The sequence below is a fragment of the Myxine glutinosa genome, unplaced genomic scaffold (assembly GCF_964187855.1).
Source record: "Myxine glutinosa unplaced genomic scaffold, kmMyxGlut1.1 SCAFFOLD_1689, whole genome shotgun sequence".
NCBI classification, from domain to species: Eukaryota; Metazoa; Chordata; class Myxini; order Myxiniformes; family Myxinidae; genus Myxine; species Myxine glutinosa.
This window is the reverse complement of record NW_027617784.1, coordinates 62,927-85,988: the sequence shown is the minus strand read 5'-3', so window position 1 is coordinate 85,988 and position 23,062 is coordinate 62,927. Positions and strand designations below refer to the sequence as shown.

Here is a 23,062-nt window from a genome sequence, read left to right as displayed (position 1 = left end):
ATAAACCCAATTTGTTATAAATGTTCATCTTTCATTAATCATCCACTTTCTAAACGTCCCCCTTGCCCCTCCCCTCCAAAACTCCCCCCTTGCCCCTCCCCTCCAAATCTCCCCCCTTGCCCCTCCCCTCCAAATCTCCCCCCTTGCCCCTCCCCTCCTAAACTCCCCCCTTGCCCCTCCCCTCCAAATCTCCCCCCTTGCCCCACCCCTCCTAAACTCCCCCCTTGCCACTCTCCTCCTAAACTCCCCCCTTGCCCTTCCCCTCCTGAACTCCCCCCTTGCCCTTCCCCTCCTGAACTCCCCCCTTGCCCCTCCCATTCAAAACTCCCCCCCAACCCCTCCCCTTCATATCTACCCCCCAACCATCCCTCCCAAATTCTCCCTCCTCCCACCTCCTTCTCAAAGCTGCCTCCTCCCCACTTCGTCTCCCTTCTATCTCATACCTCCACCTCCCCCAACCTTCGACCTTCCTCTGCCCCCCCTCAAACAACCCCTCACTGTGCCTCATCCCATCACCATCAAACCTTTCGTCCTCCTCCTTCCCTTTCTTGTAACTCTTCTGTAATCTCTGCCACACTATCAACTGCTCTTCCGACATCCCCCTCTCACCCTTCATCTGACCCTACCCCTCCCCTCCCCTGTCCTGCACCCGATGCTCCCCCTCTCTCCTCATTAACGGTATGGACCTCAAACATCCGGGGCCTTCGCTCAAACCTGATTGATCTCTCCATTCAGGTTGCTTCTGACAATCCAGATTTGATCTGCTTAACAGAAACTTTCCTCCTTCAATATGTCTCTGATTCCTTAATATCTCTTCCTGGTTACTCCCTCCTCCATCCGGTATGATAGACCTGAGCCTTGTCCTGGTGGTGGGGTGGCTATCTTTATCAAAAACTCTCTTCCTCACTCTCCTTGCACTGCCCTCTCTGCACCCCACCCCCAGGAGTACCTCTGGCTACGGCTTCCTCTCCGCTCCCACCTTTTGTTCATATATGTTCTGTACCGTCCTCCAAACAGTGATGACTCCATTTACATTTCGCTGTCGAACAACATGGACCAACTTCTATCAACTCTTCCAAACTCTCTCTTCCTCATATGTGGTGACTTCACCTGTCATCATGCCAGCTGGCTGGGTGTGGGTTCATCTCTCACCAGCCATGGCACCTCAGCAAAGGACTTCTGCGACTCATTGGGACTGACACAATCTGTCAATTTCCCGACCCGGATCTCAGTCAATGGAGTATCTTCTCTTCTGGACTTGGTTATGACTAACTTCCCTGCAAATGTCTGCTGCTCTTCTTCTACTCCAATCGGTTCTTCTGAATGTGCTTGTTAAAGTGGACATCTCTCTGGCCATTCTCAGAGAGCCTCCTCAGCGCCGACGAGTCTGGCATTTCACTCAGGCTGACTGGCACGGTCTGCAAGCAGCCATCAATCATCTGGACTGGTCTCCCATCTCTACTGCCTCTGACATAAATTCTTCCTGGGAATTCTTCCAAAGCAAACTTCTCTCTCTCATGCACAGATTTATCCTATCTCATCTTCAGTTGTCTTACCCTTCCTCCCGTCCATGGTACACTGAATCTTGTGGTGAGGCAGTTGCCCTGAAACAACTTGCCTTTGCCTCTTGGAAGGCAAATCCAACTGAAGGCAATCTCAGTTCCTTCCACCAAGCTCGGAACAAGTGTGTGTCTACCCTCAGGAGTGCCAGGAAGCACGATGTCTCCACACTCAAGATTGAACTCTCAAACCTGTCTCCTTCCTCCAAATCCTGGTGGCGTCTGGTCAAATCCGTTTCTGGTGTTTGTTCCCCCTCCATCCCCTCCCTTACCTCAAATGGCTACACAGTTGACACCGCACGTGACAAAACCGAATGCTTCAACTCTGTGTTTGCCTCAAAATATTGTGTCCCAAACCCATCTCTCTCTGTTCCCACCTTTCCTAGTCGAACCCAACTGCTCCTGGACTCTGTGTCCTTCTCTCCTGACAAGGTGGACACGTTTCTGTCAAACCTCAACTCTGATTCTGCAACTGGACCAGACGGCATCAGCCCACGGGTCCTAAAATCCTGCTCTGCCGCTCTATCTCACCCTCTCTCTGTTCTTTTCACCCTCTCTTTTGCTCAAGGTCATCTGCCAGCATCTTGGAAATCAGCAAACATTACCGCTTTACACAAAAAAGGTGCAAAAACAGATCCTTGCAACTACAGACCAATCAGCCTGCTTCCAATTATCAGCAAAGTCATGGAATCCATCATTGCTTCGGCTATCAAATCTTTCCTCTTCTCCAATGGCTTGATCTCTGATCATCAATTTGGATTCAGACCAGGTCATTCTACTCTGGACATGTTGCTTCTGCTGTCTCAACAATGGATGGAGGTCCTCAATGCCAAACAGGAAATCAGAGCTGTCTCACTTGACATATCACGTGCCTTCGATACGGTCTGGCACCCAGCTCTGCTCACCAAACTCTCCTCCAATGGTATCCATGGAAATTTCCACTCATGGCTTGCGGACCTTCTCTCTGGTCGAAGGCAACGTGTGGCCCTGAATGGATTTCTCTCATCTCCCCTCCCTGTTCTGGCTGGAGTTCCCCAAGGTAGTGTTCTGGGCCCTGTGCTATTTCTGGTCTTCATCAATGATCTCACCGACTCTCTGGAAAATCCTCTCTATCTCTTTGCTGATGACTCCACTATCTGCCGCTCCATTCCTCATCCCTCAGATTGGCAGTCTGCAGCCTCCTCACTCTCTGCAGACCTGGAAAAAAATCACAGACTGGTCAAACAAGTGGAACATGTCTTTCAATCCTGACAAATCGCACACTCTTGCAATGTCTCTCCGAAAGGACCGACTGGAAAACCCTCCCATCTACTTTCTCAACAATCCTCTCCAAGAAGTTCTGTCACTCAAGATTTTGGGTCTCACTATCTGCCATGATCTTTCTTGGGAAAACCACATTTCCAAGCTGGCCTCCAAAGCCAGTCGCCGACTGGGCATCCTCCGTCGTGCGAAGGCCTTCCTTGGCACACCTGAGCTCCTCACCACATACAAGGCTTTCATCCGCAGCTCAATGGAATACTGTTCCCCTCTCTGGGCTGGTGCTCCTGCCTCACACCTAGCTCGGCTTCACACTGTTGAAACCAAAGCTTTCAGAATCATTGGAATCTCCTGCGATGAAGTTAACTCCGAGGGCCTTTCACTCACTCACCGCAGGCAGGTTGGTGGTCTTTCTGTCTTCTACCGACTCCTCTCCGGCCTTGCTCCCCCAGCTCTCTCTGTGCTCTGTCCCCCAAATATTCCTCCAGGTCGCACAAGATCTGCCAGCAACCCTCTTATGGTTAAATTGCCAAAATCTAGGCTCTCTGCTCACCTTCACTCTTTCATTCCCCTTTTCTCCCGCCTATGGAACAAACTCCCTCACTCTCTTCAATCCCACTCCTCCCTCCAGGTCTTTAAAACAAACAGCTGTTCACCACCATCTCTTATCTTCCCCCATCCAAAACCTTGATCTTTTCTACCCCCGCTAATTTCACCCCAGATCCACTTTTTTGAAATTCCAACTTCTTTCCTGGAAGTCCTTGCAGTGTTCATATGTTTTATACCTCTCCCACCTCCCCCAAACCCCTCCCCCTCCCACATTTCTCCCATTGTCCCTGCTCTCAAATGTTGTGTTTGTGTCCTACCCCCGCTCCCCATCTTGTCTGCCGCTCCCCTTATTTTTTGTGTTTTGTGTGTCGGCTTGACTTTTTGTGTGATTAATGTTAGCTCTTTCACGAGCCTCGATCTTGTATACAAAAAAAACAAAAAAAAACGTCAGTTGATTTGTTTTGGGACTGCGGGCACCACAGCCTGAAGCGCCCCCACCATCTTTTTGTGCGGTACCTCCCCGCTGCCTAGTTGAGGAATGCCCACACTTGATATGACATCAATGCCATGGTCCTGCAGGGGGGTGTATTGTGCAAGTGCTTTGTTGATTTTTGAAATTCCTTGATGACTTATGGAATAGGTATGAGTGGATATGGGGTTTGTGTTGTATGAATGTGGGCGAAATCCACCGAGCCATGTCACTCACCTGCAACATCTGGACAGGGCCCGTGGAAATTTAGGGGGTGCATTGGGGATGGCCCCGCAGGTAAGGTTGTGTCTTGTGGCATCCACCGGGGGATGCGGTCTGTAGACCGGGGTATGTACAAAGGGTAGAGTTTTGGAATTTTTCTGGTTAAGGTTAAGTTTTGTGGTTAAGTTATTTTCGATTGTTGTTTGTTTCCTCCCTCCGCAGGAACAATGAAGACAGATCATTGTAAATGCATGATTGTTAAGGGGTTTAGCATGTTAAGGAAGTGTAGGTAGGTAGTCCGACTCACTTCCCACAGCCCTCCTAATTTATTTTATAGGCTAAGTAAGTGTGAGACGGTAAGTGTTAAGGCTGGAATGGTAGTGCCTGCAGTGAACCTAGCACGAGCTACGGTTCCAGGTGGGGGGCTGTGTTCTGTCTGGGGGCAAAGCAATATCTAGAGCCAGGTAGATCTGTATAGATAGGTATTCGACTGTCGCGATAGGGATCTACCTGTAATAAGTTCTTCATGTTTAGGCGTTTGTCGGGACAAGATGTATGATTGTGGATCTACCAGGAGATTCGAGTGTTGAGTAGTTAGGGATTAAAGATAACGCCCTGTGAGTCCAACCTGGTCATCAAACCTTTGTCCATTATGGCACTGCAAACCACATAAACATTAGTTAGGACCTTTAGTACAACACTAAATGACGCCCTCCCCCCTGACATGACTTGGGAAGAAATCAGGCTGGAACACCGCCACAATTGGCCGCCACCATTTACACCTCCGAAAGGCCTACCCACCTCGCATAGCACGTGCTATAACACAAGGACCACAGGGTCGAGGAGTGGGGAGAGCTGCAGTGGCGCAGTGGGCGTGCCCCTGGACGAGCCGGCGAGTCGTGGGAGGCTCTGATTGGCCGAGCAGTGCGCCAATGTGACGTCATCGGCCAGGAGATATGAGCGAGCGCCTAACGCCATGAGAGAGAGCAGTTGGTTCGAGATTGAGACAGACGGAGAGTCTTCGAGAGAGCTCTCTTTTTGCCCTTCCTTCGTGCTTGGACGTCATTCGTTTTTCTTCCTGCTCGACTCTTGGAGATTGGAGTCAGAGAGAGATTCCCAACCCTGTCAGTTTGCAGTTGACCAGTTCGGTTCGCAGTTCACGGCTTGAGTTGGCACTCCCGGTGCGATCCCGAGTTTGGAGAGTCCTGTCCCTGGTCGAGTGGAGAGTTGCAGCTCGAGCAGCTTTAGTCCCGGCCGGCAGCCCGAGTGGAGTTCGCTTGCTTTGTGCAGCCCTGCGTTGGACTTTTGGAGCGAGGGAGCTCGTGGTGTGCCGTTGAACCGACGAGGCCTGGTGGCGCTCGGAGGCGGACGGAGAGGGCCGCGGGGCCGTGTTACACTGAAGATGACTAGAGCCAGATAAGCCCGAGCTCCGCGTTTACACTTTACATGACGAGACATTTTATTTCGTATTCATATTCCCTCGTCTGTGTCTGGAGTGTGTGGGGACGTCCCGATTAGGACATTTTATTACCGGTGCGTGTTTTTCACTGTCTTTGCTTTTCATTAATAAATCCTTGTATTATTTTCTGTATATGTTTGTCGTTAAAGGCGGCAAAAAGGGTTGGCGTCAGGAAGGGCATCCGGCCGTAAAACATTGCTTCAAAAAAGGGGACCAAAAAACAACAACAACCACGGTTCCCAAAAAAGGCCAACCCCTGCTTTGCGGGGAAAAATGGCCTCTAAAGGTGGTTATATATATTTATATATATACCTGAACGGAGTTTTCCTGGGTGTTTGGTTCTAATAGATAAGGCTGCGGGGCTCTTGTCGTTTCCCTCCATCCTGCGCGCTTTGGGCTTGGGTTTTGGAATCCGCTATTGAGTTTTCACCTCGGGAGTTAAAGCCTCGTAATCGGCCTCCGCAACTCTGATGTTAATCGCAGTTGCGTGACGATATATATATATATATATATATATATATATATATATATATGTGTGTGTGTGTGTGTGTGTGTGTGTGTGTGTGTGTGTGTGTGTGTGTGTGTGTGTGTGTGTGTGTGTGTGTGTGTGTGTGTGTGTGTGTGTGTGTGTGTGTGTGTGTGGCACTAAAAGACGAATTAGTCAGGTTCATTATGTTTTTTCGTTCAAAATCATGGTAGATTAGCAAACCTATACATTTTTGGAAACGTTATTACATGGAAAATCTGAAAATCAATGTTTACATTTGCCAATTCGACCAATCGACCAATTCCATTTGACCGATTCGACCATTCGACCAATCGCTTCGATCGACCATTCGACCAATTCGATCTATTCGATTCGATTCATCGAATTCGATTCGATCGACCATTCGACCAATTCGATTTGCCAATCAATTTGACCGACCTTTGCTTGTGTGGAACGGACTGTGAAAACGATGCGGACTATATTGTCGGATACGACACACAGGACAGTGATGACGAACTCTAAATGGCATATTCTGTAATCGTGTATGTTTGATGCCATTGACTGCCTGTGAATATTTTGTCATTGACTGCCTGTGTAGATGTGAAGTTATACTGACTGCATGTGTATATATGATTTTGCTGACTGCCTGTGTATGTTTGGTGATATAAATTATTGTGACACATTTTGATGTTATTAACTGCCTGTACAAAATGATAACATGTATTTGATTATGCAACTTATCGCGAATATAAAGACAGTATTTTGCAATTCAAAACCTTTGATTCGTGTCTTACCATTCCCCATAGCACTAATTTGATACTTTCATTGGATTCCTTGTCCCTGAAAATATAGGTTTAGTATATTTTTAAAAGTTTTTAGGGTAATTCGAGGCAGAAATAGAACAAAATATGTATTTTACAGTGGCCATTTTGAAAATCCAAAATGGCCGCCATACAGGTATCTCTCCAAATATAAACATTGATTTTTAGTTTCCTTATGCTATAACCTTTCCAAAAATGTATAGGTTTGCTAATCTACCATGATTTTGAATGAAATATAATTTATTGACATGGTGAACCTGACTAAATGTTTCTCAACCTTTCATTCATCATCAGAATTGTTTTGAATTTAGTAATTTTTGGTGGTTACCTTGGAAATGATTCTGTAAATAATAATTGCACCACTTTCAGACCTTGCATCCACCCTGGTGATTACCCCCGCAGATCCCTCTAACAGCTGGTATGATTTGTCAATTTTCTACCTGACCACTTTTGCAAGGGTGCTGAATTCAGATTTGGCCGATAGCAAATAGTCTATCTCAAGGCAGAATGTGGATTACCAGGGACTGTCACCCTCCCACCTGTGGCAAAAATGTTTCAAGGGACTGTCAATCTCCCACCTGTGGCAAAGAGTTTTTTTTTACATCACTCTGCAGTGTTGATCGTTTCTTTCGACAACCTGTGCACACCGATGTCTGCCTTTCTCAAGCTCCCCCTGGTCACACGCATTTCTCAAGAAAACCTCGCCTGTTCACCCTCCCCACATCCAGGATTGAATTGCCCATCTGCATTCATTTGTCCACTTGGGGTTTTCAGTCATCTCCTTGAGGTTTTCAGTAAACAAGAATGTGCAAATGCTGAGATGAGATAATCGCACATGTATACTCGATGAGCCAAATACCTCTACCTGTTTCACAAGTGTTGTTTAATCAACTCTAAGAACTGAATACATATACATATACACTTGACTTTGTTTCGATTTTGTGGCATTGCAAACTTCATGTCCCAGCATGCTGTTGACAATGAGTGATGCAGTTATGCATGTTATGCAGGTGATATCTCTCTTGTGAAAGAGGAAGATGGACAAGACAATGATTCATCAGCCCTTCAAGCTTTGGATTGTGTTTCTGTAAAGGAAAATCCAGTTGCTGTTCATATGACAAACTGCAAGGCTGACAGTTCTGCAAAAGGTGAGCACATCTGTGCAAAATATATAATCCTCGTTCAGGATAAATTAATATTTTGAAGTTGTCTTAAATGTTGTTATGGATTCGGGGGGTGGGGTACGACGGGGTGGCTTGGACCCACTACTCACCCTCCGACCCTGAAGCCGACAAGCCACGTATAATTCCAATCTGATGAGTTGCTGAGCAACCACAGACTCAATCTGAGGAGGCGAATTCTGGCAGGGTCCGGCTCTCAGGCCCGCATTATCTTGCAGGTGATGTAGCCCCTCCCAGATGGCGAACCAAGTTCTCGACTTCCCACCCTGTATCTATTTGGTATGTATAGCCGAGCGAAACCATACGTGGAAGGTTGACTATCTCACACAGCGAATCAATAGAGTACAACTTCCCATCTAATTATTACATATCGTCGTGCGACTCCCCCTCGGTTAAGACTGGGGAAATCGTGGATGGAAACGAGCTTGATGAGGTCACAATCAATGGCGGATTTGCTCTACACGTGCAGGAGGAGAAAGGAAAGAGGAAGAAGAAGTGGCGACATTTACCTCACTTTTCGCGCGTGCCAGCGTCTTCAACCTGAAAAGTGATTAAACTCACACGAACACGGGATTTCGAATAGAAAAGAAAATAATAAAAGGGCTTATTTACAATAACTATCAGGACAGGGAAACACGATGATAAAAATTAGAACCTAGGTTGGGATCCCACTTGCAGACTTCAAGACAATGGAAAGGAGAATAAAATAAAATGTGTGGTGCGTTTGTGTTGGCTTAGCTCTGTCTGTAGTCCGGTCGGTCAGGCTCCCAGACGCGGCTCTGGTGTTGGTGCGAACCGCTCGGGCCATCGTGCAACTCAAACGGGTCGGCTGTGCCCGGACTCGTCCACCGGAGTCGCCCCTTCGTCCGGAACCAAGATGAGAGGTCCGCCGGCACAGGAACGCGCACAGGGCAACAGGAGAAAAAAGGAACGGTCTCCAACGCGGGAAGGCAGGAAGAGGCAGGCAAAGGTGTAGAGGCAGAGGCTAAGAGGGAAGAGAGAAACTGTCCGTCTCCGCTTACTTTTATCAGACGTCCTCTGACGTCAGCTCCCTATCTCTGCCAACCTGTGCGTCATTTCCTTGTGACCTTTCGTGTCTTCACACGTCACCGTCTTTTCCTCCAATCAGCGCGTCGCTTGTTGGTAGCTCGTTCGCGCCCTCCGCACTGATTGGCCGAGCGTCTCTCGCCTTTGGTGTTACGTCATCGGTCGCACGTCATTGTCGGTGGCCATTCAGTGTGGCACGTCCTTCATCCTCCCTACTCTCCAATTGGTGCTCTTGGTTGTTGCTCGCCTCTTCCCCCCGGTCAGTCACGAGCCTTCCTGGGCGTGGCTCTCAGCATGCCTGATCGATGTTTGCCTGCTATGGCGCCATAGTGCGTGGTTGCCTCCTGTTTATTCTTTCGTCAGTCATTGTGAGAGGGGAATTAATTAATGTGGTGCGCTATTGGGCCTAACTAATGTATGTGATGTGTTGTCATAAGGGACAATGGATAAATCACAGAGAGGACGACACACAATGGAATTAGCATAAACCCTAGAACTACTTAACAGACCCCGCCCGCTCGTGGCGGGGACACATACCCAACTTATCCGACATCTAGGCTAACATAACTTATTACATCGAGATTCTCTATCACTACAGATGAAGCACCTACGTATGCAGATCTACCTAAATCCATATACAGTGCATTCAGAAAGTATTCAGACCCCTACACTTTTTTCACATTTTGTTATGTTGCAGCCTCATGCTGAAATCGTTTATATTCATTTTTTCCCTCATCAATCTGCACTCAATACCCCATAATGACAAAAAGAAAACAGGATTTTAGAAAGTTTTGCAAATTTATTTAAAAACAAAACAAAACTGAAATATCACATTTGCATAAGTATTCAGACCCTTTGCTATGACACTTGAAATTTAGCTCAGGTGCCTCAGGTGCCACAGAATCTTGTTTCTCACAGTCTGAGAGTCCTTCAGGTGCCTTTTTGCAAACTCCAAGTGGGCTTTCATGTGTCTTTCACTGAGGAGAGGCTTCCGTCTGGCCACACTGCCATAAAGCCCAGATCGGTGGAGTGTTGCAGTGATGGTTGTCCTGCTGGAGTTTCTCCCATCTCCACACAGGATCTCTGGAGCTCAGCCAGAGTGACCATCGGGTTCTTGGTCACCTCTCTTACCAAGGCCCTTCTCCCCCGATTGATCAGTTTGGCCGGGCGGCCAGCCCTAGGAAGAGTCCTGGTTGTTCCAAACTTCTTCCATTTAAGAATTATGGAGGCCACTGTGCTCTTGGGAACCTTCAATGCAGCAGAATTTTTTTTTGTTGGCGTCCCCAGATCTGTGCCTCGACAAAATCATGTCTCTGAACTCTGCAGGCAGTTCCTTCGACCCCATGGCTTGGTTTTTGCTCTGATATGCATTGTCAGCTGTGAGACCTTATATAGACAGGTGTGTGCCTTTCCAAATCATGTCCAATCAATTGAATTTACCACAGGTGGACTCCAATCAAGGTGCAGAAACATCTCAAAGATGATCAAGAGAAATGGGAGGCACCGGAGCTAAATTTAAAGTGTCATTGCAAAGGGTATGAATACTTATGTCAATGTGACATTTCAGTTTTTTTCTTTTCAATAAATTTGCAGAACTTTCTAAAATCCTGTTTTCTCTTTGTCATTATGGGGTATTGAGTGTAGATTGATGAGGGGGAAAATGAATTTAAAGGATTTCAGCATAAGGCTGAAACATAACAAAAAGTGAAGGGGTCTGAATACTTTCTGAATGCACTGTATGTGTAAAATATGGGCACGAAGCACTTCATCGAGTGCGCCGTTGGGAACGATTTGCTCTTCGTGGTGCAATCACCATCCAACAACTTGCCTTTCTGCATGAGTGCCGCCGACGTGATTTGCGCCCTCCAAGCTTACGCTGCAAACCACTAGTCAATATGGACTTCGCCAAGGACGTCGCTGCACGCTTTGGCAGACAAATGGTACAAGCTCTGATCAACGACGCACATACCCGACTGTCTCATTACCAAACGGAGACCATTTAATCCAAGCTTAATTGTCTGACGATCCTCAGTAATGACCTAATTGATCCACCGTTTGCCCTTCACGTGACTCGTGGTGGTCCCTCTCGGCTCTCCCCCCGTTGGTATTTTTGTGCACATAAGATTGTTCACGGTTCTGTTTAAATATTATTTAAATATGTATAACCTTTCCCCTTCAGTGTTTTACTCAGTGGTATTTTACAACACGCTGTTTTTCTTCCTATTTAAAAGGCTTTTCTCAATTTCCTCTCCAACTCATTCCACCTCAAAAAAAAGAAATTCAATATCTTATACGTCTCCCTCACTACATGGTCTAAATTCACATTCATTCCATCCCTCCTCCATCATTCTGAACCGGATTGCTAACTTGAAAATCACAACAAACCCAATTTGTTTTCAATGTTCGTCTTTCATTAATCATCCACTTTCTAAACTCCCCTCTTGCCCCTCCCATCCAAATCCCTCCCCTTGCACCTACACTCCTAAACTCCCCCCTTGCCCCACCACTCTTAAACTCCCCCCCCCTGCCCCTCCACTCCTGAACTCCCCCCTTGCCCTTCCACTCCTGAACTCCCCCCTTGCCCTTCCCCTCCTAAACTCCCCCCTCACTCCTCCCCTTCAAAACTCCCCCCCAACCCCTCTCATTCAAATCTCCCCCCATACCATTCCTCTCCAATTCTCCCTCCTCCCCCCTCCTCCTCAAAGCTGCCTCCTCCCCACTTCGTCTCCCTTCTATCTCATACCTCCACCCCCCCCAACCTTCTTCTTTCCTCTGCCCCCCCTCAAACAACCCCTCACTGTGCCTCATCCCTTCACCTTCAAACCTTTCATCCTCCTCATCCTTCCCTTTCTTGGAACTCTTCTGAAATCGCTGACACACTAACAACTGCTCTCCCTACCTCCCCCTCTCATCCTTCATCTTACCCTACTCCTCCCCTCCCCTGTCCTGTACCCGATGCTCCCCCTCTCTCTTCATTAACGGTATGGACCTCAAACATCCGGGGCCTTCGCTCAAACCTGACTGATCTCTCCATGCAGGTTGCTTCTGACAATCCAGACTTGATCTGCTTAACAGAGACTTTCCTCCTTCAGGATGTCTCTGATTCCTTAATATCTCTTCCTGGTTACTCCCTCCTCCGGTATGATAGACCTGAGCCTCGGCCTGGTGGTGGGGTGGCTATCTTTATCAAAAACTCTCTTCCTCACTCTCCTTGCCCTGCCCTCTCTCCTCCTCACCCCCAGGAGTACCTCTGGCTACGGCTTCCTCTCCGCTCCCACCTTTTGTTCATATGTGTTCTGTACCGTCCCCCAAACAGTGATGACTCCATCTACATTTCACTGTCCGACAACATGGACCAACTTCTATCCACTCATCCCAACTCTCTCTTCCTCATATGTGGTGACTTCAATTGTCATCATGCCACCTGGTTGGGTGTGGGTTCCTCTCTCACCAGTCATGGCACCTCAGCAAAGGACTTCTGTGACTCACTGGGATTGACACAATCTGTCAATTTCCCGACCCGGATCTCAGCCAATGGAGTATCTTCTCTTCTAGACTTGGTTATGACTAACTTCCCTGCTAATGTCTGCTGCTCTTCTTCTGCTCCAATCGGTTCTTCTGATCATGTGCTTGTCAAAGTGGACATCTCTCTGGCCATTCTCAGAGCCTCCTCAGCGTCGACGAGTCTGGCATTTCACTCAGGCCGACTGGGACGGTCTTCAAGCAGCCATCAATCGTCTGGATTGGTCTCCCATCTCCACTGCCTCTGACATCAATTCTTCCTGGGAATTCTTCCAAAGCAAACTGATCTCTCTCATGCACAGATTTATCCCATCTCGCCTTCAGTTGTCTTACCCTTCCTCCCGTCCATGGTACACTGAATCTTGTGGTGAGGCAGTTGCCCTGAAACAACTTGCCTTTGCCTCTTGGAAGGCTAATCCAACTGAAGGAAATCTCAGTTCCTTCCACCAAGCTCGGAACAAGTGTGTGTCTACCCTCAGGAGTGCCAGGAAGCACTATCTCTCCTCACTCAAGAATGAACTCTCAAACCTGACTCCTTCCTCCAAATCCTGGTGGCGTCTGGTCAAATCCGTTTCTGGTGCTTGTTCCCCCTCCATCCCCTCCCTTACCTCAAATGGCCACACAGTTGACATCGCACGTGACAAAGCCGAATGCCTCAACTCTGTGTTTGCCTCAAAATCCTTAGTCCCAAACCCATCTCTCTCTGTTCCCACCTTTCCCAGTCGAACCAAACTGCTCCTGGACTCTGTGACCTTCTCTCCTGACAAGGTGGAGGAGTTTTTGTCAAACCTCGACTCTGATTCTGCAACTGGACCAGATGGCATCAGCCCACGGGTCCTAAAATCCTTCTCTGCCGCTCTATCTCACCCTCTCTCTGTTCTTTTCACCCTATCTTTTGCTCAAGGTCATCTGCTAGCATCCTGGAAATCAGCAAACATTACCGCTTTACACAAAAAAGGTGCAAAAACAGATCCTTGCAACTACAGACCAATCAGCCTGCTCCCAATTATCAGCAAAGTCATGGAATCCATCATTGCTTCGGATATGAAATCTTTCCTCTTCTCCAATGGCTTGATCTCTGATCATCAATTTGGTTTCAGACCAGGTCACTCTACTCTGGACATGCTGCTTCTGCTGTCTCAACAATGGATGGAGGTCCTCAATGCCAAACAGGAAATCAGAGCTGTCTCCCTTGACATATCACGTGCCTTCGATACGGTCTGGCACCCAGCTCTGCTCACCAAACTCTCCTCCTATGGTATCCATGGAAATCTCCATGCATGGCTTGCGGACTTCCTCTCTGGTCGTAGTCAACGTGTGGCCCTGAATGGATTTCTCTCATCTCCCCTTCCCGTTCAGGCTGGAGTTCCCCAAGGCAGTGTGCTGGGCCCTGTGCTTTTTCTGGTCTTTATCAATGATCTCTCCGACTCTCTGGAAAATCCTCTGTATCTCTTTGCTGATGACTCTACTCTCTGCCGCTCCAATCCTCTTCCCTCAGATCGGCATTCTGCAGCCTCCTCACTCTCTGAAGACCTGGACAAAATCACAGACTGGTCAAACATGTGGAACATGTCTTTCAATCCTGACAAATCTCACACTCTTACTATGTCTCTCCGAAAAGATTGACTGGACAACCCTCCCATCTACTTTCTCAACAATCCTCTCCAAGAAGTTCTGTCGCTCAAGCTTTTGGGTCTCACCATCTGCCATGATCTTTCTTGGGAAAACCACATTTCCAAGCTGGCCTCCAAAGCCAGTCGCCGACTGGGCATCCTCCGTCGTGCGAAGTCCTTCCTAGGCACACCTGAGCTCCTGACCACATACAAGGCTTTCATCCGCAGCTCAATGGAATACTGTTATCCCCTATGGGCTGGTGCTCCTGCCTCACACCTGGCTCGGCTTCACGCTGTTGAATCCAAAGCTTTCAGAATCATTGGAATCTCCCGCGATGAAGCTATGTCTGAGGGCCTTTCACTCACTCACCGCAGGCAGGTAGGTGGTCTTTCTGTCTTCTACCGACTCCTCTCCGGCCTTGCTCCCCCAGCTCTCTCTGTGCTCTGTCCCCCAAATATTCCTACAGGTCACACAAGATCTGCCAGCCACCCTCTGATGGTTAAACTGCCGAAATCTCGGCTCTCTGCTCACCTTCACTCTTTCAATTCCTCTTTTCTCCCGCCTCTGGAACAAACTCCCACACTCACTTCAATCACACTCCTCCCTCCAGGTCTTCAAAACAGCTGTTCACCACCATCTCTTATCTTCCCCCATCCAAAACCTTGATCTTTTCTACCCCCACTAATTCACCCCAGATCCACCCTGTTTGAAATTCCAACTTCTTTCCTGGAAGTCTTGGCAGTGTCCATATGTTTTATACCTCTCCCACCCCACCCCCCCCCTTCCCATGCCTCCCCCCCAAAGCCCTCTCCCTCCCACAGTTCTCTCGATGTCTCCATGTCTCTCGGTCCCTGCTCTCAAATGTTATGTTTGTGTCCTTCCCCCTCTCTCCCCATCTTGTCTACCGTTCCCGATGTTATTTGTTTTGTGTGTCTGTTTGTCTTTCTGTGTGATTAATGTTCGCTCTTTCACGAGGCTCGATCTTGTATACAAAAAAAAAAAAAAAAAAAAAATTGCGCAAATTGAGACAGCCATTCAAAAGACATGTCAGCTCCATCATGATCAGATAAGAAAGCGACTCTCGGTGAAGCAAAATCGATTGCACACAAGAACAATAACAACAGAAAAACGCTGTCTCCACAACCTTTCTGACAAACATTTACCGACAACAGAAGTCCATCTACTCGAACGCGGCCTCAACTTTAATACAAGCGATGCTGCTGTTGTTGACTTCGTCGCTGCTCTCGAACGTATATAATCTACAATCTACCCATTGAACAAGGAGACAAAGAACGACGACGTGCACAACTCACCACAACACTCGTCAACCTGAAACGCAAGTTGTACATAACAGCCGTCGAGACGAAAGCGCTACAAAGTCTCAGCCAGAATAAATCCATCATCATCGTCCCCGCTGACAAAGGCTGTGCCACAGTCGTGATGAACCGTGTCGAATACAACCACAAAGCCAAAGCTCTATTGGGTGACAACTACCACACAAAGCCTTGTGTTCCTACAAAGACCATTGACAAGCAGGTAACTGCCACCTTACAGAAACTACGAGATGTAAACCTCCTCCCAAAACAAGAATTGGACGCGATGAGACCAAAGGACTCCGTCATTCCACGCTTCTACAGGTTACCAAAGATTCACAAGATTGATGTCCCACTACGACCCATCATGGCCCTCTGAGGAGAACCCACCTACAATCTGGCCCTCCGAGGAGCACCCACCTACAATCTGGCTTAAGTGGCTTTTCCACCAACTCAAACACTTAACAACCCATTCATCACACGAGGTAAAGAACGCCAAAGATTTTATCAACCGAATCAGAAATGTCCGCATCGAGAGTGATGAAATAATGATTTCACTCGACGTGGTTTCATTATTTACAGTGCATTCAGAAAGTATTCAGACCCCTTCACTTTTTCACATTTTGTTGTGTTGCAGCCTTGTGCTGAAATCGTTTAAATTCATTTTTTCCCTCATCAATCTACACTCAATACCCCATAATGACAAAGACAAAACAGGACTTCAGAAAGTAAGTCAAATTTATCAAAAAGAAAAAACTGAAATATCACATTGACATAAGTATTCAGACCCTTTGCTATGACACTTGACATTTAGCTCAGGTGCCAGAGATCCTGTGTGGAGATGGGAGAAACTTTCAGATGGACAACAATCACTGCAACACTCCATTGATCTGGGCTTCATGGCAGAGTGGCCAGACGGAAGCCTCTCCTCAGTGAAAGACACATGAAAGCCCACTTGGAGTTTGCAAAAAAGCACCTGAAAGGACTCTGACTGTGAGAAACAAGATTCTGTGAGAAACACACAGGATCTCTGTAGCTCAGCCAGAGTGACCATCGGGTTCTTGGTCACCTCTCTTACCAAGGCCCTTCTCCCCCGATTGCTCTGTTTGGCCAGGCGGCCAGCTCTAGGAAGAGTCCTGGTTGTTCCAAACTTCTTCCATTTAAGTATTATGGAGGCCACTGTGCTCTTGGGAACCTTCAATGCAGCAGAATTTTTTTTGTAGGCTTCCCCAAATGTGGGCCTGGACACAATCCTGTCTCTGATCTCTGCAGGCAGTTCCTTCGACCACGTGGCTTGGTTTTTGCTCTGATATGCATCGTCAGCTGTGAGACCTTATATAGACAGGTGTGTGCCTTTCCAAATCATGTCCAATCAATTTAATTTACCACAGGTGGACTCCAATCAAGGTGTAGAAACATCTCAAAGATCAAGAGAAATGGGAGGCACCTGAGCTAAATTTCATGTGTCATAGCAATGGGTGTGAATACTTCTGTCAATGTGATATTTCAGTTTTTTCTTTTTACTAAATTTGCAAAACTTTCTAAAATCCTGTTTTTTCTTTGTCATTATGGGGTATCGAGTGTAGATTGATGAGGGAAAAAATGAATTTAAACGATTTCAGCACAAGGCTGCAACACAAAAAAATGTGAAAAAGTGAAGGGTCTGAATACTTTCTGAATGCACTGTACATCCATACCCGTCGAGTTAGCAACGCAGACCTAAGAACAATACATCACCAATGACTAAGAACTAGCGAGCAACAGCCGCCTCAGCTCTGGTCATCTCGGGTCACTCATTCAACTCTGCCTCAAATCAACGTACCTTGTATTCGACAGCACCATATATAATCAACATGAAGGAACCCCGATGGGCTCATCACCGAATTGGTGATGCAGCACTTTGAAGATCTAACACTGCATGGTGAGCCTTCTCTGAGGTTGTGGCTGAGGTATGTTGATGACACATTCGTGATCATAAAGAAGGTGGATGTTAACCGTTTCCACACAAAGATAAATTCAACATGGCCAGCAATACAAATCACATGTGAAGTAGAACAAGCTGGGTCTCTCCCATTCCTTGATGTACATCTTTCCAGGGACAGAAACGGCAAGCTGCACACACAGGTGTACCGTAAACCTACTAACAAGGACAAAATATTGGATTACCGTTGTGGCCATCCCACCTGACACAAAATAAGTTGTTTTCGCAGCTTTGTAGATCGTGCAAAAACACACTGCAGTGACCATGAGCAACGCCGGATGGAAATGCTGCACGTCACTCAACTTCAGCGAGAAAACCACGACCCAAATGCATTTATCAAATCTTGTTGCCGGAAATCCCAACTTCAGCAACAACAATCCAACCACACCTCCACACACGGTGACACTTCAATACATACAATACGCTTCTGAAACCACAACCCGCATTCTACGTGACCACAACATCAACATCGCCGACAAACCACAAACATCTGATCAAAAGCTGTCACGAGCACAGCTGTCAAAGCCAAAAGACCAGGTGAAGAAATTTGAGAGAAAATGTCATCTCCAACATACAATGTGGAGATTGTGAAGCCAATCATGTGGGCCAAACATCCAAACACTTAACCACAAGGCTAACTGAACACCAACGTGCTGTAAGACGACATGACAGGTTGTCACTGGTTGCGACACACACACACACACACACACTCTCATGGAACCAGACCACGATCTTTGGCACAGGATCTTTGAGAGTGAACCGTGAGATTATCGAGGCCTGGTAATTGGATTAATTCACCATAAAGTATGAATATCTTGGGGAAAAAAACCCAAACTTGTGCACAGTACTGTACATTTACATGAATAATTTTTTTTACTTTTTTGAGTGGAACAAATACATATGTACATGTTTGCGTACGTTTGAGAATTATGTCAAGTATTGAACAAAATCAGTTTTTTTACAGGACATGTGATGTTGTATTTACAGGTGAACACACTGAAACTACAAGGGAGACTGCACCTACTTTTATGGACAGCTTAGACACACGGCCGCAGGGCTCTGCAAATGAAACAAGCAAAAGGACTTTTTACAAACGCAACAAAAGGAATAACAAATTGTTTGCTCGTAATGATTTTCACCATGCTCACAAAGGAGAGAAAGATGAACACCCATACAAATGCAAAACTTGTGGAAAATCCTTCAGTCATTCGTCCAGTTTTACATCACACCTGCAAAAACACAATCGTAAGAGCCCATACAAATGCACACGTTGTGGAAAATCTTTTACTCTGTCAACCAACCTTTGTAGGCACATTAAAATTCACAATGGTGAACGCCCATACAAATGCACACGTTGTGGAATATCTTTTAATCGATCATCCAACCTTAAATCGCACATGATGATTCACAATGGTGTACGTGAACGGCCTTATAAATGTACAATTTGTGGAAAATCCTTTATTCGGTCAACCCACCTTCAATCACACATGATAATTCACAATAATGGTGAACGCCCATACAAATGCACACGTTGTGGAATATCTTTTAATCGATCATCCAACCTTAAATCGCACATGATGATTCACAATGGTGTACGTGAACGGCCACATAAATGCACAATTTGTGGAAAATCATTTTTCCGGTCACCCCACCTTAAATCACACATGATGATTCACAATGATGACCGGCCGTATAAATGCACAATTTGTGGAAAATCTTGTAATCGGTCAACCCACCTTAGATTACACATGAAAATTCACAATAATGGTGAACGGCCATACAAATGCAGAAATTGTGGAAGGTTGTTTACACAGTCATCCACCCTTAAAAATCACATGAGGATTCATGATGAAGAACGGCCATACAAATGCACAAGTTGTGGAAAAGCTTTTAATCGGTCATCCACCCTTAAAAATCACATGAAAATTCACAATGGTGAACGAACATACAAATGCAGAAATTGTGGAAAATCGTTCAATCGGTCGTCCACCCTTAAAAATCACATGAGAATTCATAATGAAGAACGGCCATACAAATGCACAAGATGTGGAAAATCTTTTAATCGGTCATCCATTCTTAAATCTCATATGACAATTCACAATGGGGAACGGCCACACAAATGCACAAGATGTGGAAAATCTTTTAATCAGTCAGCGAACCTTAAAAGTCATATGAGAATTCATAATTATGAGTGCCCATACAAATGCACAAGTTGTGAAAAATCTTTTAATCAGTCATCCGATCTTAAATCACACATGATAATTCACAATGATTGTGAACGGCCATATAAATGCACAATTTGTGAAAAATCTTTTAATTGGCCATCCATCCTTAAAACACACATGACAATGCACAATGGTGAACGGCCATGCAAATGCACAAGATGTGGAAAATCTTTTAGTCAGTCATCCACCCTTAAATCTCACATGACAATTCACAATCGTGAACGGCCATACAAATGCACAAGATGTGGAAAATCTTTTAATCACTCAGCCACCCTTAAAAGTCACATGAGAATTCATAATTATGAATGCCCATACAAATGCACAACTTGTGAAAAATATTTTAATCAGTCATCTGATCTTAAATCACACATGATAATTCACAATGATTGTGAACGGCCATATAAATGCACAATTTGTGAAAAATCTTTTAATTGGCCATCCATCCTTAAAGCACACATGACAATGCACAATGATGAACGGCCATGCAAATGCACAAGTTGTGGAAAATCTTTTAATCAGTCATCCACCCTTGAATCTCACATGACAATTCACAATCGTGAACGGCCATACAAATGCACAAGTTGTGGATAATCTTTTAATCAGTCATCCCATCTTAAATCACACATGATAATTCACAATGATTGTGAACGGCCATATAAATGCACAATTTGTGAAAAATCTTTTAATTGGCCAATGGCCATCCATCCTTAAAACACACATGACAATGTACAATGGTGAACGACCATGCAAAATGCACAAGTTTTGGAAAATCTTTTAATCAGTCATCCACCCTTGAATCTCACATGACGATTCACAATCGTGAATGGCCATACAAATGCACAAGTTGTGGAAAATCTTTTAATTGGCCAATGGCCATCCATCCTTAAAACACACATGACAATGTACAATGTTGAACGACCATGCAAATGCACAAGTTTTGGAAAATCTTTTAATCAGTCATCCACCCTTGAATCTCACATGACAATTCACAATCGTGAACGGCCATACAAATGCACAAGTTGTGGAAAATCTTTTAATCAGTCAGCCACCCTTAAAAGTCACATGAGAATTCATAATTATGAAATCGTGGAATATTTAACATGTTTTTGCAACTCTATCGAGCTATCGATCTATCGAGCTTCACAGAAATCCATCCCTGCCTGTCCAACTGGCAACTTTAAGAGAAAATAGTTGAAAATAATAGCAAGGACCTGCATGACCTCTGTGGTAAAAACGCTGCTTGAGAGAATGCCAGTTATTTGGGCATTCTTTGGAATACATGTGTCCCAGGTGTTTGCACTTTCATTTCTCACACCTTTTTGTTTGGCATACTCAATTTCCCATAATAAGATCTGTTTTTCCTTCTTTGTCGAGTTTTTCTTCGCGTTATTTCTCTCTCCTTGGATCATCCGATTTATGTCTGTAATTACTCTTTGCTCACGAAGCGAAAAGCAGGGTTCGGCATTTGGTTACGTGCGTACTTGTCTGCATTTTTAAAATTCATTTTCTTGGCAACCTTTGGTCCGATTGACATGAAATTTTACCATAGGAGTGGCTCTGCCTGTAGAATTTCTTCATTCATAATTATGACGTCATAAGTCACGTGAGACGGACGCCATCTTGGAAAAACGCTACACATCTATATCTCCTAAACAGCTCAATGGAAAAAATTTAAACATGACCCATTGTCAACTACTCCCCAGGAGGAATAAGATATGTTGATGATGATGTCATCAGTGCCTTCATTATGAGGTCATAATTCGACAAGTACAATGCTTGATCTGATCAACAACAACAACAACATGCATTTCAAGGCAACTGTTTGTCCAATGGATACGCAAATTTCAGAATATGAGCGGCTCCTGTCGAATTTTTTAAATGATAATTATGACGTCATCGGTCATGTGGTACAGGCGCCATCTTGGAAAATTCGAAAAAAGTTGCACCTCTATATCTCTGAAACCGCTACATGGAAATTTTTTAAACATGGGTCATTGTCAAGTACTCCCCTTCGGGAATAAGATATGTTAATGATATCAGCACCTTAATTAATGATATCTAGAATGGCACTCAGTAGAGAGCATACTTCCGCTAGGTGAACACTTTACATTTTGTATCCCAGAGTAGACCAGAAAATCACATTAAATCGAAATCATCCGTCCACAACATTTTGAGATATTCTGCTATATATCGTTTTTGGCCCTTGTAGTGAAATTATACCAAGGTGAACCCAGGGGTGCTCGCCACGAAAGGGGCCGTCTATAAGACCCGGGGACACTCGGGGCGTGCGGACACTTCGGCGGGACTCACTGTGACATTATCCAGTAGTTTGAATGGTATGTACGCCCCCAAATGCTGCGCTGATGCTGCGCTGCGCTAACCATTGTTATATCGAAGCTGCCATTGCTGTGCTTGAAATGCTCTGATTTAATGCCTATTGCTGCATGTATTGTTACAGGAGATATTGCCGATCTAAATGATATTAAAGCCTACCCAGAGGAAAGTCGTGTCTGCGCTTGATTTTCACGACATTTAATATCATTTAGTTCGACATGGCTGACCACAAGATGATTGTGGTTCCGATTCTCGGAGCCGACCCTCAAGCTGAAGGATCTGCATCGGAGTTTGCTCACTGGCTCAACACGCTGCAGAATTACTTCACTGCTCACGAGACAGAGCCAACCGCTGAGATACAGCTGTCCGTGTTACAGTCCAAGGTCCATCACACTGTGTACAAGACCATTTCTCGATTTGAGACGTATGATACGGCCCTGGACGAGCTGAAGCGCCTCTACATAAAGAAACGGAGCGCTGTGCACGGCCGGCATCAACTCTCTCAGCGACGGCAACAACCGTCTGAATCGATCGATCGCTTCGCGCAGGAGCTGCGCTACTTATTGGCAGATTGCGTGCAGGACGTCCGGACTCACGAGCAAGTGCAGGACGATTTGCTCCGAGATGCATTCATATCCGGAATTAGTTCTGGAGTCTTGCGGCTGCGTCTCTTGGAGGTCGCGGAGCTGACATTTACAGAAGCACTACGGCTGGCACGCGTATACACAGATGCTCGAGAACAATTGACCGCATATGATCACCCACGAGTCGTGGCGGGGACCTCGCAACTCGCGCGACCCGAGAGGGCCATCGCCGAGGATACGGAGGAGGACCCGACCCCCACGACGGCCGAGTCCCTGGGTGCTCCGGAAGCGGACTCCGCATCCGGCCTCACTGCAGCCGCCGCTGCCAGGCCACAGCCTGCCCGGTATGCAAAATGTTATTTTTGTGGCAATCGGCAGCATCCCCGCTCTGAATGCCCGGCCCGAGAAGCGACTTGTCACCTCTGCTCCACCAAAGGC

At 46.2% G+C, this 23,062-nt stretch overlaps 1 protein-coding gene across 2 annotated transcripts in view; it reads left to right on the top strand.

The window, feature by feature from the left end:
• The window catches only part of LOC137419011 (uncharacterized), a 29,161-nt gene extending 6,952 nt beyond the window's left edge, over positions 1 to 22,209 (top strand). Inside the window, exons 2-4 of one of the 2 annotated variants that reach the window (XM_078769211.1) lie at positions 7,834 to 7,971; positions 8,223 to 8,283; positions 18,469 to 22,209. In XM_078769211.1, coding sequence (XP_078625337.1) covers positions 18,510 to 20,297 — 1,788 coding nt within the window. In that variant the 5' untranslated portion in view covers positions 7,834 to 7,971; positions 8,223 to 8,283; positions 18,469 to 18,509 and the 3' untranslated portion in view covers positions 20,298 to 22,209. The remainder of the gene's footprint in view (positions 1 to 7,833; positions 7,972 to 8,222; positions 8,284 to 18,468) is intronic. The other variant, XM_078769209.1, reaches the window with a different exon arrangement.
• Positions 22,210 to 23,062: the final 853 nt, after the last annotated feature.